Genomic DNA, 20,431 nt, shown 5'->3' with positions numbered 1-20,431 from the left:
TTTGCTGAAGTACCTTCACAAAAAGAATGTATTTTCTTTCTTTCTTTTTTGCAAGCGGAATTTGTTTCTGAATACTAAAACCGACTTGCTGCGTCGACGATGTTGGGAGGGGGTTATGTCTTTTGTCAGTGTCTTGGTCATTCAGCGCTGAAAGGAAAATCAAGGAAAAAATGTCCCGAAGTTTCTTCGGCCGCAATCGAGTTTTCTGTACAGCCGCTACAGCGTATAATCAAGGCCGCCGGAAATAGATCTATCCTTCGGTGGTCTCGGTATAATGCTGCATGAGCCGCGGCCCATGAAAATTTAACCACGGTGGCCTAACCTATATCTTTGCCAGACGTACGATTATGGCTAACTTTAACTTTAAATAAAATAAAAACTACTGAGGCTGGAGGGCTGCAATTTGGTATGTTTGATGATTAGAGGGCGGATGATCAACATGCCAATTTGCAGCCCTATAGCCTCTGTAGTTTTTAAGATCCGGTAAAACTAAAAGGGTTTAAAGGTGTAATGGGGGAAATCCTCGCAGCTGCACTACGATACAGTTGTCAGAAGAGGCTGGAAAGTAAGAAGAGTGTCTGGATAATGCGTTTGTGTTGAAGAAATGTCTCAAGAATGGATGTGCGGGTTTGGATGAAATTTGTTAACACATTCATCGGGTCATCCAGCTCCAAACTGTTCGAAGGAGTAAATTGCAACTGAAATATGTAACCATTAATTTATTTCTTAATATTGCTATACCTTAATTAATCTAAAATAATGTAAGAGAAACGTGTCTTTTCACACATTAATATGAGGCTTGGTATTTGGTTTTGAATTTAAAATCAGGGAAAATTTATATATTTATATACTAAGCTCTGCTATAAATACAATTCGGTATTTATAAAAGGTAAAAGGCTATAATAAATATTCTTGAAATATTACTATTAACACAGCAGAAACTTATGTTAAAATATATAATTATATATATCTGTATATGTATATATATATATATATATATATATATATATATATATATATATATATATATATATATATACATACACATATACATGTGAGAGAAGAAACATAAGAATAATGTTGAATATCGTATGACACACTGCCGGCCTAGTTCCACCACGTATCATGCCAGACTATTATTTACACATGCACACACACACACACACACACACATATATATATATATATATATATATATATATATATATATATATATATATATATATATATATACACACTCAAAATAACAATAAAACAGCAAAATTAAAAGGACCATGGAATGAAAACATACCGGAGTGATGACGCAGACGGACGATTCCTTTCGTCACCACTGCCATGGAGCCCTTTGCGCGTAACCGTATCATCACCGCGTTCCTTTGAGCGATTAATTCATTACGGTGTTATGCATATCATTCTGAGTAATACGCGCGCCTGAAAGCGTGATTTATTTATCTCTCTCTCTCTCTCTCTCTCTCTCTCTCTCTCTCTCTCTCTATATATATATATATATATACCATATATATATATATATATATATATATATATATATATATATATATATATATATATATATATATATATAACTATATATATATATATATATATATATATATATATATATATATGTATATTGTATATATATATATATATATATATATATATATATATATATGTATTATATAGATATATAACTATATATATATATTATATATATATGAATGTATATGTATGTATATATGTATGTCAAGTTGGCATTATCACGTCCATATGGAATACAGTATGTTGTATGTTGAAGATATATAGAAGGTGTTTACTATTCAAATTATGTACAGTATATAAATATATATATAAATACATATATATATATACATATGTATATACTGTATACACATAATTTGAATAGTAACACCTTCTGAAGCCACATCTTCAACATACAACATACCGTATACCATGCCTGTGGGCGTGAGATGAGTAGCTAACTTGACACTTTCTATCTGATGAATGAAAGTCACACCACGGCTGTATTGACAGTCTGAAAACCTTATACTTTCGTTTAGACGGAAACGAGAAATGCTGATTATCGAACAATCCTCCTGAGGTGAGTTCTATTACTAGTGATGCGTTTCATTTTGAATTCTTCTCAGCTGTTAATCATTTAAACAACTGGAAATAGGTGGGGAAAATAATTCAAATAAAATAATATAAATACAAATGAAAAATAATCTTCATCATGAATCAGCGCCTCGATTATTATTATTATTATTATTATTATTATTATTATTATTATTATTATTATTATTATTATTATTATTACTGTCGTTGTTATCACAAAAATAAAAAATAAAAATAATCATATCATAAATCATAATCTCGATTATTATTATTATTATTATTATTATTATTATTATTATTATTATTATTATTACTACTACTACTACTACTACTACTACTACTACTATCACAAAAACAATACAATAAAAAATTAAATAATATAAATAAAAAAAAATAATCATCATCATAAATTATATTATTATTATTATTATTATTATTATTACTATTATCATTATTATTGCTGTTTTTGCTGTTATACGTAAATTTCAATCGTATGTGACATTGCCCAAATTTAAGCTTCTAATACCACACGATCCCCAGAGCCCGCCAAACATTTATACATACCCACATCCAAGCATTACACGTCTAGGATGCAAGCAAACGTTTGCGTGCTCATGCGTGTCTGTGCCTGCGTGTGTGGGTGTTTGTGCTTGCGTGTGTGTGTGTGTGTGTGTGTGTGTGTGTGTGTGTGTGTGTGTGTGTGTGTTCAGAGATGATAACAGAGTCCAATCCTCTCTGTTTATTGCGCCCAGCTCCCGTTTGATAACTCCGCATATCTCTGTTTGCCAAATCATCGGGTTTTCGACAGCGAGATAAAGAGAGAGCAGTATAACCTTATCTTCTGCTGCACACAGAGAGAGAGAGAGAGAGAAAGAGAGATGCATTACATTGGAAGAGAAGAGAGAGAGAGAGGAGACTGCTGTACTATTTTGAAGAGAGAGAGAGAGAGAGAGAGAGAGAGAGAGAGAGAGAGAGAGAGAGAGAGAGAGGAGCCTGATGCATTACTTTGAAAGAAAGAAAGAAAGAGGAGATTGCTGTAATATTTTGAATGAGAGAGAGAGAGAGAGAGAGAGAGAGAGAGAGAGAGATTGGTAATTAATGAACTCCTATATAAGTGAGCAGGAGAGAGTATGCTGCATTATTTTGAAAGAGAGAGAGAGAGAGAGAGAGAGAGAGAGAGAGAGAGAGAGAGAGAGAGAGATGTGTTATGTTGAAGAGACAAAAGAGAGAGAGAGAGAGAGAGAGAGAGAGAGAGAGAGAAAGTGGTAACGTATAAATTGTTACCAACGAAATAATGTATCCACAGTCTAACAACAGTAACCCAAGTGCATTAACAAAAGTATAAAAACAGATATGAACTCTCCAATACTTGAGCTACTAAATGTCTATACCTGAACACTGACGTTGCACACGTCAGCGAGACAACACAAAACACTTGCCAAAAGCTTTCCTAAATAAATAAAAAAAAATAAATAAAAAAAGTGAAAAATGCGCCTAAGTTTCCTCGGCGCAATCGAGTTTTCTGTACAACCGCTACAGCGTATAATCAAGGCTACCGAAAATAAATCTATCCTTCGGTGGTCTCGGTATAATGATGTATGAGCCGTGGCCCATGAAATTTTAACCACGGACCGCTGATGGCCTATCCTATATTGTTGCCAGAAGCACGATTATGGCTAACTTTAACCTTAAATAAAATAAAAACTACAGAGGCTAGAGGGCTGCAATTTGGTATGTTTGATGATCGGAGGGTAGATGACTACCACACCAATCTGCAGCCCTCTAGCCTCGGTAGTTTTTAAGATCTGAGGGCGGACTGAAAAGTACGGACAGAAAAAAGTGTGGACAGATTAAAGTGTGGACAGACAGCCAAAGCCGGAACAATAGTTTTCCTTTACAGAAAAATAAAGAATCACCAGATCAGGGGAATTTTTACAGTGAACACGCTCATGTGGATGCAGAGTACGGAAAAATGACTCAACTTGCAACAAAACTTAGCAGTCTGGTACCAATGGCAATTGCCAAAAAATGAGACCCGGAAGCGAAGAGAATTAAGATTACTGAGTGAGAATTTGTAGGAGTGAAAGTTCTCAACAAATTCTGAATTTTCCAAAAACGTCCCGTCGGCATTTTGACAACTCCAAAGAGGAAGCCTTGGCACTAAGAATTTCTTGCTTTGGTATATAGTAAACAGTGCGTTCAGGCTTATCATCTAGAGTCCACGTTCCGAAACGATAAAAGGAAATATGAGATATATATATATATATATATATATATATATATATATATATATATTATATCTACATATATACACACATTTATATATATACATATATATACATTTATATATATAGACAGATATGTATGTATATATATATATATATATATATATATATATATATATATATATATATATATATATATATATATGTGTGTGTGTGTGTGTGTGTGTGTGTGTGTATACAGTATATATATAGATATGCATGTATATATTATATATAAATATATACATACATGTAGAATCTACCGGTCACTTTTCACCAGATACGTATGTAATTGTAATTCGAGAAGTTAAGAGGGCATTGTGGCTATTACAATTACTTTTATATACATATATATAAAATATATAAAACATATATATACACACACGTGCGTATGCGTCAAAGTGATAGCAATGGAACAGCATAAAATTCGAGCAAAACTTCACCACAAAATTTGCTCACAGGGGGGACATCAGTAAACGAAGAGGTGGAAGAAAACGGAAAAACAGTAACAAGGATATGAAACAATAAGTTTTATAAGAAAAAAAAAAAGACAGTGGAAAGCGTTTAAACTGCAAATTTAACAAACACAAAGATCAAAGTAGTATAATAATTATGATAACAAGATTAAGGTAGCAGTCAATAATAATAATAATAATAATAATAATAATAATAATAATAATAATAAAATACAATATTGTTTCATAACCATCATCATTATTATTATTATTATTATTATTATTATTATTATTATTATTATTATTATTATTATTAAGTCTTCTACAGCAATCCTCATGATATAAAAATAACACTGAAACCAGAAACGGAGGAATGTCGAGGCTACCTTTGCTCATATTTGAACAATTCATGAATAACCAAAGATCAATTGAAACTCAATAACGCCCCATACTCTCTCTCTCTCTCTCTCTCTCTTTCGCTGTGTGTGTGTGTGTGTGTGTGTGTGTGTGTGTGTGTGGTGTGTGTCCCAATACATGAATAAACCAAAGATCCTCTCAAAACAGTAATTACACCCCTCTCTCTCTCTCTCTCTCTCCGCCACAATTTATGAATATACCAGAGATCCTCTCAAAACTGTAATTACACTTCTCTCTCTCTTTCTCTCCCATTCAGTCTTGGAAAAAACACCGATACACGTCGAACAGGTGTTACCAACACTTGCTGAATAATGCCTCCTACTCTGCACAGCCCAATAGAACATGATCTCTACACGCGTGTTTACATTCAACTGGAACGTGTTATAATGATTATGATTCAGCGCACGAATGTCCACGTGGAACAAGCCTCAGTGGACAATAACACAAGTGAACAGCCGTATGAGAAGAAGGTGAATAACTGAGCTTGAAGAATAAGACATAAATCATGATTAAAGAAAAGAAAAAAACAAGGCAGCAGAATAGAATAGAACATAGGATTTAGGCCAAAGGCCAAGCGCTGAGACCTGTGAGTTCATTCAGAGCTGAAATGGAAATTGACAGTAAAAATGTTTGACAGGTGTAGCAGGAGGAAGATCTCTCGTAGTTGCTCTATGAATCAATTGTTGGGAGAGGTTGGAAAGGCAGATGGAAGAAAGAATATCAAAGGAGGTACAGTTAAAGGAATGAAAGCGGTTGCAGTAAGGGGTTCTCAGGAAGGGACGCTGCAAACATCCTTAAGTAATGACTACGGTGCACCGCATGAGGTGCACTGACGGCACTGCCCCGCCACTGCGGAAACAAAACATTACGACTGCATTTGAGGCTGTTTGACACAGTTAGAAGAGGCGTTTAAGCTCACGCCCTAAACTGTCTGCGTTTGAAATGTCAGTCTCCATCAGAGACAAGTTTTCTTAATTCACTGTAAGACCTCGAAGATGAGGTTGAACTTTTCAGCTCTCTGATAGAGGCGAAAAAAAAAAAAGTTAAAGCATGCAAAGGTGTTTAACTAACCTTCAGCTGAATTGAGGAAATCGTGTATGTGTGTGTGTGTGTGTGTGTGTGATGGGGTCTGTGTATGTGATTGAACAGTCTCCATTTATCCCGTCTAGAAGAAACCTTCTAGTGATACCAGAATCTAGAAGAATCGAACATCATGTCATAACGTAGATCTGAAAACATAAAACACACACACACACAGAGAGAGAGAGAGAGAGAGAGAGAGAGAGAGAGAGAGAGAGAAGAAAACCCGTCAACGTCCAACTCAATGGCTTTCCATTCATCCTTCCAGGAGACGTTCCAAATTACAAACTATCTATCTCGTACTTTTCAATAAATGACTTTTTCCTTCTCCTGAAACTTGAACAAGGAGGATGTCGCCGAGAAGATACTGGTGCGTGTCGCAAATAACAGCGCTATGGCCTGGATGTGATGAGATATCTTTCCTCCATTTCAAACAAGGAAACGGTGGAGAGAGAGAGAGAGAGAGAGAGAGAGAGAGAGAGAGAGAGAGAAATTAAGACCAAGACCAATTAAAAGAATAAAATTAGCGTGACCTCAGAATCTCAACAGTAGTTGTATAACTACAGAGAGAGAGAGAGAGAGAGAGAGAGAGAGAATTAAGACCAAGACCAATTAAAAAAATAAAATTAGCGTGACCTCAGAATCTCAACAGTAGTTATATAACTACAGAAAGAGAGAGAGAGAGAGAGAGAGAGAGAGAGAGAGGCTTAAGACCACAACATATATTTAAAACAAAATGAGCGTATCCCCACAACATCAGCAGTAGTTAAGAGAGAGAGAGAGAGAGAGAGAGAGAGAGAGAGAGAGAGAGAGAGAGAGAGAGAGAGAGAGAGAGAGAGAGATTTCAAAACATGCCAAAACGATTAAATTATGCAAATGGTAAAAGTCTACTGGATACTCCAACAGATTTTAATGACTGCATCTAAACATCTCATGGTAAGACATTGCCTAACCTATTTTATGCATTATGCAATACCGTTGCAAACAATCCTACACTTTATTGTATGCGAAAAATAATAATAAATACCCATTTGAATTATTCAAGAACAGAACCAGATTAATCACTGCGGTCATTTCGCATGTCCTTCTATCCGTAGTAAGTACATATTCGCGCGTAAGAATAATAATGATCACGTATTCGCATGTAAGAATAATACGTACATATTCGCACGTAAATATAATACGTACATATTCACACGTAACTATACCCTACGCGTAACAAGTACAGTGACCACAGTAAAAAAAAAAAAAAGTGGTTTTTAATTTAGAAAGGAATGCTGGCTTTCAGAGTATTTTTTTTTACAAAATAAAAAAAAATCTTAGAAAATTTTAGAACATACAAGATAAAGAGTACTTCACAAGTCGACCGCAATCATGTATGACATATCACAATCGATTACAGTACAGGCACGAAGGTTTTCAGAACATCGAGGAGAAAGAACGTCTGTCTCTCTCTCTCTCTCTCTCTCTCTCTCTCTCTCTCTCTCTTGCAAGAAGACTTTTATAGCACAGAATCACTCGGGATATCCAAAACAGTCTAGACTTATGTCAGCATCGAAGATGTTCCAGGCAGGATGCAGTTGGTTAGGTTAGCATGTATCCCTGTAGCTACCACTATCACACATTGTAGCAAACTTAAAGGGGGGGGGGGAGAAAGTGGGGGAATACTTTGGGGTTGGCAGAGGCACCTCCCATGTCCAAGTAGGATTCAGTGACATTAAGTTAGGTTAGGTTACACTGGAATGTTTCACCCCTGACTACCATACCCACTTCCACGATGTTATTTTGCTTTCTTTTTTCTTTACGATTTTTTCTTTTTTGTAATTAAACGCATTATGCACACGCACATTTGGACAGGAAATTCTTGCTTTATGTTCACCTGCTACGTGCGGACAGGCACAACATTGACACGCTAACATTTATCTTCTTCTTCGTTTCTAATACTCGTCACTGGTCTCTTCTTTTTTTATTTCCTTTTATCTTCTGCAACTTCTTTTTAACGAACAACATGTTCTTTAGAAGCTTGCATTTCAAGTCAATGGCCCCTGTAGGCTTGTTCCATATGAACTGAGGTTTATCCCCTGAACAACAACAACAACAACAACAATAATAATAATAATAATAATAATAATAATAATAATAATAATAATAATAATAATAATAATAATAGCCTAATTGTAATGTTGACTCGGATTCCTGCCACCAATTCGTTTCAGACTCATCTACATGTTTAGAGCAACAGCAATTCCCTTCATGTGTAAATAACCTTTTAAGGAATATAAAGGACTATTCCAACATTCCCTGCCTCGCCGTGCTCATCTTGAAACCCGGGCACAACAATCTGCCAAGTCGATATATCGAGACTGTTATTGACAAGTTAGCACCGTCCTGCATTCACGCATTGCTCGTTGCCCTAGAAGACAATACGGCGCGTGTAAACAATTAATGTGAGATGAGAACGCACCCGCTTCTCGCAGGGCAGTAGGTAAGTGATTGCCAATATCCCCCTGAAGTGAAGAATTAACAAGAGATCATGAATAAATAAGCCTGGAAATCGATGTGGAATGGAATGGACTATACAATTTAGGCTTTAAGCGAAGCGCTGGGACCTATGAGGTCATTCAGCGCTAAAACGGAAATTGGCAGAAGAAATAGCCATCTCAACAGTTTTCTTTTACAGAAAACTAAAATGTACAACGATAAGAAGTATCTAGGCAAATCTGGAATACAGCTGACGAAATGAAATACATTGTAAGGCGCTGCCCAGCTCCCAAAGACACTACTGTACCTTAATACCGTTAGCGCCTGAAGGTCAATACCTCCTCTGCATTAAAAGCCACCACCACCAGCGCAGTCCAGAAACAAAAGAATGAAGATTTCGCGCCGTTTTCCACACAAGGACGGTTCAGTACCGTCTTCGCGAAAGAATTAGGTCACGGTGGTGCTTATGTACGATAATTACCTGAGACGTTTGCTTTTTTATTTTATTCTGTTTTTTGATCATTCGAAATTCTACCGATTAATTTCACTGGAGAATTTTGTAGAGCGGTAGGGTATAGGCTAACGAAGAATTTCATAGATTTGGAAATGAGTCGTATATTATTATTATTATTATTATTATTATTATTATTATTATTATTATTATAAAATACAAACAGAGTAGAATGTTCAAATTTGAAAAAAAGAAGTGATAAGAAAGAGACAGCAACGAAAGTATACAGACACACATGTATATATGTGTATGTGTATTTGTGTAGGTACGAGCATATTGTACTACAATATACATATACATATATATGTATATTTATATATACTATATATATATATATATATATATATATATATATATATATATATATATATATATATATATATATATATATATATATGTGTGTGTGTGTGTGTGTGTGCGTGCGTAGGAGACTATTTGTATAACAAACAACAATAAATGAAGTTGAACATACTAATAATTTATAATGACTATCACGACTGTGCCAAGAAAAATCGTGCCCTCATGAAGGGCTAATAATTACAACCACTGGTATCCAAGCACGATAAATAACAGCAGTGACTTGCTGCTGCTACGCTCTACAGCAAATGAATGGCATTGTTGTACTTCTGAAGTTTTTTTTTTTTTTATAGTAATGGGCATTCTGAATAATGCAAGATCACTTGACGAGTAGGAAGCCTTTTCAGGGGGGTCTGAAACGGCTGACTCTATAAAACATCAACAACTTTCGTGTGATTTGGGATTCACGATTTCTTTGTATTTTGGGTTTCATGTGACAGGCTGGGAATATGATATACTGTTATTAATCTTTCTTTAAGTGTTATTGAAGAAGAAGAAGAAAAGAAGAAGAAGAAGAAGAAGAAGAAGAAGAAGAAGAAGAAGAAGAAGAGAGAGAGAGAGAGTTACTATTTGGGATTCGTGATTTCTTTGTATTTTGATTTCCATGTGACAGGCTGGGAATATGATATACTATTAAAAATCTTTCTTTAAGTGTTATAAAAAAAAGAAGAATAAGAAGAACAAGAAGAACAAGAAGAGGAGAGAGAGAGAGAGAGAGAGAGAGAGAGAGAGAGAGAGAGAGATAATTGCTATCTAAGAGTCAAAGACCGATAAGCTCTTCTGCACAAGCTAAATATAACTCACAACTCGTTCCTCGCTCAGGAAAAGAAAGAACAAATAGCATTTCTGTCATGATTACGATTTCATGCGTAATTAATGCGTAATGCTTCTCTAGGCCTTGCGTGCAAAACGCTTGTGTCGCAAGATTTCATAATTATACACCTAACCAGCAACTCGACCGCGCAAAGACCTCTAAATAAATAGACAGCGTACTTCTTTGGTTGAAAATTCCAAGATGACCGCACTACGCAAGGCCATTACTATGTTACTCTGTCTTCTGGATCACATTTTAATGCTTTAATGCTTGACAAATAAGAAGAAGAAGAAGAAGAAGAAGAAGAAGAAGAAGAAGAAGAAGAAGGAGATATGAATGCGAGAAAATAGAAGAATAAATGGAATTCTATAGTTCAGCTGTACTGGCTCGTCTTCAGCGGAAATCAAGCGACACTTTTAGTGGCACTGTCATCCTGATGTTCTGGGAATATTTTGTTGCTACCATTTGCATGTTGCTTGTGTTAAAGTCTTACATTACACTGCATATGTGTGGAACATACGTATAAATACATATACATATATCTTGCATGAGCTTACAAATACAAACATATATATATATATATATATATATATATATATATATATATATATATATATATATATGTGTGTGTGTGTGTGTGTGTGTGTGTGTGTGTGTGTGTGTGTGTGTGTGTGTTTGAAGAAAATAATTGTTCTAGTTTCCCATGTGTGGTGACGTGGGGACAGGCGTTGGTGGATACGTAAAAGATGACCCTGTCTTTGTTGGAGCAACACGTTTCCGGATTAATAACCATCTCTCTCTCTCTCTCTCTCTCTCTCTCTCTCTCTCTCTCTCTCTCTCTCTCTCTCTCTCTTTACCAAGACAGCGTTCATGATAAAATGGATTCGCTTCCTGATGTTACCGTTTTCAGGCTGACTTGACCTACTGTACTTTCTCTTTCCCTCTGCACGCGTGGATTTATAGTCCTTCCTGGACACATTATATATATATACATTATATATATATATATATATATATGTATATATATACATATTTATATATACACACCTCGATCCACCCTAAACCAGTTACCCGCTTTCACTCTATGCTAGACTTATAATAGACCGCCTCCGCCTTTCAGCGAAGGCACGCGTTGGCATAGGTCTAGCGCTGCCTAAACCAACCACCCCACCAATGCTTCTGCATTTAAGGCATTCTTGAGAGCAGCGACACGAAATACTTGCCCTGGTCCGAAGACATTGATTTTAATCCGTCTTATTCTTTGAGTAAACTGTTTTGGAAAATCAGGACAGTGTCAATTTTTTAAAAGGAGATGAAAGAACGAAGATATGCCTATCGAAAGATTGAGCTAGTTTGAAAAAAATGAATCTGTATTATAATGCAGCTTAAAAACTATCCTGAAATCGCACAGGAATGAAAATAATCACTGCAAGCCCCACACAACGCAAAGCCTTTTAATGCAGAGATGCACTTCCGATATAACAAATCGAGTACTTCCGAACCTGGCGCCTGTTTGGCTTCATGACGGGATGAAGTCGCTGTTCTGGGTTCCGCAGTCATCACCTTCATGAAACATGAGTCATCAGCATCTTTGCCCAAAATATCTGCGGTGCCTGACATTCTTCTGGCTCTGAAGCGAAGGCTTACATCTCGTTGCTGAATGCTGGAGCATATCAAATCAGTTATGAAATTTATGAAATACGAAGAATGAGTACATGTATGATTATTTGTGGATGTATTATTATGCGCAGATGTACTGCACACGACCCTCTGTGATGCAACATCTTTACCAATCTACAGATGTTTTCTCTACTTTCACAGCTGGGGAGGTTTTATCACTTTCACGTCATGAAATACGCTCTATCTCTCTCTCTCTCTCTCTCTCTCTCTCTCTCTCTCTCTATCTCTCTATATATATATATATATATATATATATATATATATATATATATATATATATATATATATATATATATATAAAAATGTATGTATGTATGTATGTATATGCATACATACACTTATAATATATATATATATATATATATATATATATATATATAGAGAGAGAGAGAGAGAGAGAGGAAAGAGAGAGAGAGAGAGAAGAGAGCATATTTCATGACGTGAAAATGATAAAAAAATACAGCTGTGAAAGTAGAGAAACATCTGTAGATCTGTATATATATATCTATATCTATCTATCTATCTATCTCTCTATATATATACTGTATATATATATATATATATATATATATATATATATATATATATATATATATATATATATATATATATAGTGATTTAAAAGCAGAAGGAATTAAGGTTGGAAGGGCTCAACATGACTGCTACTGCTGGGGACTAACGGATGCAAAGCAGAGATCTCATAGGAATAGTCTATAAAAACTCCGAGCAGATATAATTCAATATTGATCACCACCAACGAGGAAAATCGACCCACAGCAATATAATGCTACAAGTTAAAAGAGCAGGGATTGTACTCTTAGTCATTATATCATTGCTCGTGCATCATAGCAACTGTGATGAATAAAACTAACAAAAAAAAAAAAACCTGTCGATGACGCTAGAGAAGTAATTGTTTATCAGAAGAGCGAGGGATATGTCCTTTGTCATTATATCATTAGCGCAAATGTGAGGAATAAGTTAAGTATACCTTAGTTTAACCAGACCACTGAGCTGATTTACAGCTCTCCCAGGGCTGGCCCGAAGGATTAGATTTACTTTACGTGGCTAAGAACCAACTGGTTACCTAGCAACGGGACCTACAGCTTATTGTGGAATCCGAACCTCATTATATTGAGAAATTAATTTCTATCACCAGAAATAAATTCCTCTAATTAGGAATAAAAATAAGGAAAAATCTGTCGACGACGCTACACAAATAAATGTTCGAGGAGCTTCAGAGAACAACAAAAAAATGCGACGAAGCTTCCTCGGCGCAATCGAGTTTTCTGTACAGTGTATAATCAAGCCCATCGAAAATAGATCTACCTTTCGGTGGTCTGGTTATAATGCTCCATGAGCCGCGGCCTATGAAACTTTAACCACGGCCCGATGGTGGCTTATCCTATATCGTTACCAGAAGCACGATTATGGCTAACTTTAACCTTAAATAAAATAAAAACTACTAAGGCTAGAGGGCTGCAATTTGGAATGTTTGATGACTGGAGGGTGGATGGTCAACATACCAATTTGCAGCCCTCTAGCTTCAGTAGTTTTTAAGATCTGGGGGCGGACAGAAAAAGTGCGGACAAAAAAGTGAGGACGGACAGACAGTTTTCTTTTACAGATCACTAACTAATTGCAAATCTGGGAATGCTCCACATCCAACCCCGATCAACAGTGTTGCATCAAAAGGGAAGCATGAGGATCGTGATTGCAAGAAAAATCGTGCACACTTTTGCTCTTCCCGAGCAGTCACGAATCCGCATATAACCTTTCACTCGAGGAGGCCAGATTTGAAATGAGGCGTCATCGATATCGGCGGAAGAGCTAAGAAGGTTTCCGTGATAATATTCGATTGAATATTGGCCTCAGTTCCTTTGCGTGTGTTTATTATTAAGACAAATTCAAGGCCTTGTTGACGGGGTGGGGAATATGGACTGCAGAATGAGATTTGTTCGTTGCAAAAAACAAGCAAATAAATCCTCTTACAACGGCCACTTGAAAGTAAGAAGTCTGTGTGTGTGGTGCTGTGGGAGGCGGGGGGGGGGGGGAGAGATAGCCTCAGATCTGTTGCACTCAAGGACGTCAAGAAGTTGACAGCTAGTGAATAAACATATTTATTTTTGGTTAACATTTACAAACTCTAATTTCTATGGAGGAAATTAATTCTACGAGATATGCATTCCCCTTTTTACACTCCGCGGGGAATAATTCGGTTCGAGAGAAAAGAAAAAAAAAAAAAAAGCAGCGAAGAGGGAAGGAAGCCACAACCTCATCAAGTAGCAGAATGATTTACCGCTATAAGGTGAACGACACGGCAATGTACGGTAAATTATACACGTCAGGTCGCTACTGCAACTGTGATTTTCTTTTCATTCGATGTTGTACGGTACATTCTGACGCTCAAAACATAACATCAGTATTTCGGTCAGCATTTTCGTGAGTTCGGCTCTGTCGTAACTAGCTACGTGGCATGTTTGGTGCTGAGCATTCCCCAGACGAAGTAGCAGTGTTTGTGTGGGTATAGAAAGCGTGTCTATGTATGTATGTACCTATGTGTGTGCGTGCATACGTCTAAGGCCTTCAACTATATCAGATTCAAAATGTAGTTTGCAATCTCGTTTCTTTACCAGCGTTCACGAAATAGGTCAGGTCTCGTTCCTAACTTTTACCCACATCATTTCGTCTGTGTTTTATATGCATAAGCATTAAAACTTATAACTCTCTCTCTCTCTCTCTCTCTCTCTCTCTCTCTCTCTCTCTCTCTCTCTCTCTGTGTGTGTGTGTGTGTGTGTGTGAAAGACCTATAACCAAAGCACTTCGTTTTAAATAATTTTAAATATCAATAGAAGAACGAACATGGTGTTAATAGATTACCTATAAAATACTCAGTAAAATCCCTTCCATCTTTTTATATTCCCTCGACGGTCAATTATGAGAAATTAAAGATCAACTGAAGATGAGATGCAACCATGACGTCGCAACAACAAACCATTCCTGACAGAGAGAATGGGATCAGTGGGAACAAATATAAATGAGAAAAAAAATCATAAGATCCCCCCCCCCAACCTGGGAAACAGCTTAATAACGAACAGATAAATCTTCGTCTGTCAGCATCGTTTTGATAAGCAGCATCACCTGCAGCCCTGCAATTAGAGATACTGAACTGACACCAGTCTCGACATGAAAATGTTACGGTCTTTGCTCTTTCTGATATTTCAGTTCAGTAACCCGAGAAGGAAAAGCCTCAACATATGTCTTGTCCAGCTAATTGAAGAGAACGCAGAACAAATGTAAAACGCTCCAGCGACCACACTTAGTACCATGAGTGTGGGACAGATAACCGTCACTCCAGAAGCCAATGCTTAGAATGTTGCAGCGGGCATAAGTCTATCTTGGGCTAAAAGGAGTGACAAAAAGATCCAAGACTTGTGGATTTACTTGGGTAGGGATGAGGAAGGCTCCCTCTAAGACTTGTTAAATACCCAGGGTGATCAGTTCAAACATACACCATCAGCAAACACTATATACGAGTCTGTTGCTGCCAGTCTAATCAGTTTTCATGAGAAATTCTCAGTAGCATTGCGAGAATTCCCACACTGATATATCTTATCTTTACACCGAATGTATAAACGTGTACATATTTGATTAACTTAAACTTTTTTTAGAAAACTAAATTCTCATGCCGTGCTAAAATTCACGATACAAACGAGAATGCAAAGAAACGAACGAAAACAAAAGAAACATGTGAGTAACGATATTCAATGGTGAGAAAGGAACAATCGTAACGTGTAAACTATACTGACGTGGAATTCGAGAGCATACAACACGACGGATTATTATTCTGGATTTTCTTCGTATACATTTATCAATATATACGTTTATTAACAAAGAAAAGAATAATCTCAATCACGGAAACACTCCATTAAAAAAAGAACGGCAGAAAAAGAGGAAACATGTAGCCTACACCTCCTAACAGGACAGCGGGTCCTGCCTCTACCATAGTGGTCTCCTCTTCGCGTAGGCTAACAGACTAACCCTTATCCAGTCATCATGAATTACTTGGTGGTTCTCAAATTTTTTGGTATATCGTAACCTACCCCACCAGTGGTGTGATAGATCACCATTATCTCTACCCCATTCCTCTTCAGTTATGTAATGTTGTAATATAAAGGAAAGAAAAATATTGGAATGTTTAACTTCTAATGCATTTTATATGTAAGAAATCAATTTTACTTTTACTCAAGTCTTGAGAAATAAAGAATTTAGATTTTAGACATTATTCCTTTGACAAAAAATTAAAATTAAAGCATTGGTCCTTGTCCTGCAAACTGGAAATATCTATTAACCAATTTATTTATTTATTAATCTATTTATTATTATTTGTAAAATTACTGAATTTTACTCCAATGAATTATTACTTTTAGAAGGTGCCTCGTTAACCCCCAGACATGGCTTCATTTCCCCCACGGGAGTAATTACCCCCAGTTTGAGAACCATTGATTAATTGAAATTCTCTCTCGGTGTTTGGTTGGATATTTGGTTTCATATGTATATCTGAAAGCAGGTGCTCTACATCAAAGGTGCAGAGACCAATTAAGTAAAATACTGGGTTTATTAAAGCTTACATAGATGAAAGTAAATAGTATAAAACTAACATAAAAATTTTAAAATGCACACTAAAAAAACAGGACTAATTACTGTGTTTACAACAGGATAAACACATTCATAATAATATAATAATAATAATGCCAGATATCTGAAGAACTGCAGATAATTGTTTTTTTCTTTTTTGCTGAATATTCTCAGCAAATGCTTAACGATACTCAGAGAGCATAACGAGTCTTGAACTCAAGACGGTAAATACACACATATATGTATTGAGGTCCATGTACTCTGTCTATGCAGTAGTTATATATCTGTTGATACCTCTATCTTTCTCTCTGTTAATTAAAAAAACCTATTTCATTATCACAACATTTAATAAGATAGATGGTAGGAATGTATGGCCGAAATGTGCCGAGATACTGTGTAAGAAAAAAGTGAGCATTATATATATATATATATATATATATATATATATATATATATATATATATATATATATATATATATATATATATATATATATATATATATATATGTGTGTGTGTGTGTGTGTGTGTGTGTGTGTGTGTGTGTGTGTGTGTATTTCTGAACACATAAATTAGGCCATTTGCTGACAAAAGAGGCGGGGAGGCTCCCTTTGGAAGCGCAAGGTAAGAATATTTTGGTCAAGGTCAGTTGATCTTGGTTTCCATTAAGAAAGTATGGCCGTTTTGGTTAAAACAGGGCCATTTTCTTCAGTTGCACAATGAAATAAACACCGAGAGAGACCAAGCATGCTTTTAGTTTCTTGTCTTATTAGAAAAATATCTCGGTGATGGGGTACGAGAACTTCTATTAGTTGTCGGTGGTTGATTGGTTATCAGTCGACGTCACTCTGTTGTTCCTCTTGCAAAGCTTTCGCTAATTTTCTTCTGTATCAATTCGGTTATTTATATCGGAAATCGTACATTTTTAACGATATAGTTCCGTAACGTTTTTCGTTTGTCATTCAAACCAACAATTTAAAGGATAAAGTGTGATTTGCTTTTTAGCGGAGTCGCCCTTGAAAAGAGCCGGAGCCCGTGCGTGTTCCGTTCTCTGTGGGCGTACCAGCTGGCCGTGCCATTAGATTCCATTTGTGTCGATTTCTCTCAGTAATCGCCTGAATGTAGTAAAGTGTGAGTGGTGGTGGTGAGTGCCAAACCATGGCCTTTGGTGGTGTTATACCTCTCTATAACAAACGAAACGGCTCGTGGTTACTGAGACGAGTGTTCAGGTCGCGAGAGAAAGTGCTGATATTTCTAGTGTGCCTCACGTTCCTCTTCATATGCATAGGACCCATCTTTTTCCTCCCCGACCTCAGGGGAGGCCTCAGCACCAAAGTAGATCACGTTTACAAAGTGTACAAACAGATGCAGAAGGCTGGGCCAGAACTCATCCTGCCGCCGCCGCCGCCCCCGCCGCCCGATTCGGGCGAACTGGGGCCCATCAGGAAACACGAAGGCGCCTATCATAACGTCGCCAACCCCAACGACATCCACCTCACGGACGATAAGCAGAGGTTGATGGAAAAAATTAATAATGACGAGGAGCTCAGAAACATGAGGGTCATCGAAAAGCCCGTCGTTCTGACAGTCAGTGCGACGCCCGTCAATAAGCCCAACGCTGCTGCAGCCGGGCAGATAGACGAGAGCATAAGGGTGGTGAAGGAGGAAGAGGCCGTCAGAGAGAGCAATGACATCAGGGCAGGAGGATTCCAGGGGGGCTCCGGCGGCTCCAAGGGCTCCGCTCTGGTGGTTCAGGGGGGCGAAGATCCTGACCCAGTCGCCAGGCAGAGGAGGGATAAGGTCAAAGAGGTTCGTATTTTCGTCCTGATTAATTTCATCCTGGTTTTCTTTTAAGGTTTTGACAATTTCTCTCGATAACTGAAGGTTTTAATTGGCCCTAGCCTAACCTACAGTGTATTTGGGTATTTATTATGTAGCCTAGGTTAGGCAGTAGAACTACAGAACAGGTCTGCATGGGGTATTACCTTGGAAATTGACTTTTTCTATATTATTTTAGAATTTACTGGTATTTTTTGTCCGTCGATTGTAATTAACCTGTAATTAACTTCAGAACTGGTATGATTTTGTATGATGGCCATCCTGGAATGCTTCCGAGCATTTGCAGTGTTATGGGGAAACTTTCGGTAAAAAGTGGAGTTTCCTTCACTGGAGGTTACGCCACCGGCTAAGTAACACAGCCTACTAGGTTAGGGTGGGTTAGGTTAGTATAGTTCCTTTTATTATAAGTTTCCTTTGCCAGTCCCTTCTTGAAAATATGGTTCCCTAATGACTTGCGTATGTGCAGAACCATTCCATAACAAGAAGTAGTCCAGTCATTCTCCCATCGCGTTCTTCCCCAAGTAGTCAGTCGAAACCCTGTTCCCAAAGGGTCTCCAACCACGTTGGATACAGATATGAGGTTACTAATAATTGACCGACAGCAAACGACACCACCACCTTCATCAGCAGCACTAAAAGTATAGGAAAAATCAATTTCCAAGGTAATAGTCCGTACAGAGCTGTTCTGTAGTTTTACCCCAGGCTCTAACATTACCTTCGAGCATAAGATTAGTCCATGTTTCTGATATTCTATATTACTTGGGGGGTCCAGGTTATGTTAGGTTCGCCCCCAGGCCAAGTTGGGGCATGGTGCCCAATTCAAATTATGAAAGTAAGGTCTGGTTTGGTCATCCTCATATGGCTCCACTTTCTCAAATGTTTTTAATTTTTCACCCAACTTTATGGTTATGCTATTGTATAATTTTAGGACCTATGAATATGTGAGTTCGGGTCGTTTCAGCCATAAGTCATTTAAGCCGTAAGCATGTTTACAGGCAAAATGGGCACTGTGTTTAGTACCAGCTCCTTGGGGATGTATGTAAAACATAAAATAATGACAGTAAATACCATAAGCATAATGGTAAATACCATACCCATAACGTCTTGCGTTGTTTTGGATGTTTTGGCCGAAATGACCAGGACCAGAATATGTTAGGTTGGATGATAATATTTTAATGGAAACCATTAGGGCCTGTATATTCAATACTGGAGGTCTTATGCTGCGATCCAAAGTCTCCTTAAAATGATTAGTATGAAAATCGTGCTCAAATGCATCGCAAATTCACTGTTACCGAGATAACCACTGTCTTTTGTTTATATTTTACCATTCATGCCAATGGGGCTGGTACTGAGCTTGGTGCTCATAGGAGTGGTGCTGGCACTAAAGTAAAAACGAGAGAAATGAAAGTCAGAAACGTTTAAAACCCCATAGGAGGTAGTGCCATTAATGCACCTCATTACTTAAGGTTCTTTGCAGCATCCCTTCTGCCAGTAGCTGCAACCCCTTTCATTCCTTTTACTATAACTCCTTTATATTTTCTTTCCTCCATCTTACTTTCCACACACTCCTAACAGTTGTTCCGTAGTGCTGCTGTGAGGTTTTCCTCCTGTTATACCATTAAAACCACCTTACAGGTCCCAGCGCTTGGCCTTTGGCCTAAATCTTATATTCCAGTTCTCGTTAAAACACAGGAAATTGATATTTTCAAATCCATATGTGATAATGTTTTAAAGTAAAACTTTACCAATGAGGAGATGGACCCCTTCAACCTAACCTGACATACAGC

General features: G+C 37.0%; 1 protein-coding gene and 1 pseudogene across 1 annotated transcript in view; one reads left to right on the top strand and one right to left on the bottom strand.

The window, feature by feature from the left end:
• Nucleotides 1-20,431, bottom strand: part of LOC136834046 (putative neural-cadherin 2) — a 316,958-nt pseudogene that overhangs the window by 267,161 nt on the left and 29,366 nt on the right.
• Nucleotides 17,625-20,431, top strand: part of alpha-Man-Ia (alpha-Mannosidase class I a) — a 28,273-nt gene continuing 25,466 nt past the window's right edge. Inside the window, exon 1 of the mRNA XM_067096530.1 lies at nt 17,625-18,614. Coding sequence (XP_066952631.1) covers nt 17,964-18,614 — 651 coding nt within the window. The 5' untranslated portion in view covers nt 17,625-17,963. The remainder of the gene's footprint in view (nt 18,615-20,431) is intronic.

Source organism: Macrobrachium rosenbergii, chromosome 53 (genome assembly GCF_040412425.1).
Source record: "Macrobrachium rosenbergii isolate ZJJX-2024 chromosome 53, ASM4041242v1, whole genome shotgun sequence".
NCBI classification, from domain to species: Eukaryota; Metazoa; Arthropoda; class Malacostraca; order Decapoda; family Palaemonidae; genus Macrobrachium; species Macrobrachium rosenbergii.
This window is presented reverse-complemented; position numbering and strand designations above follow the sequence as displayed.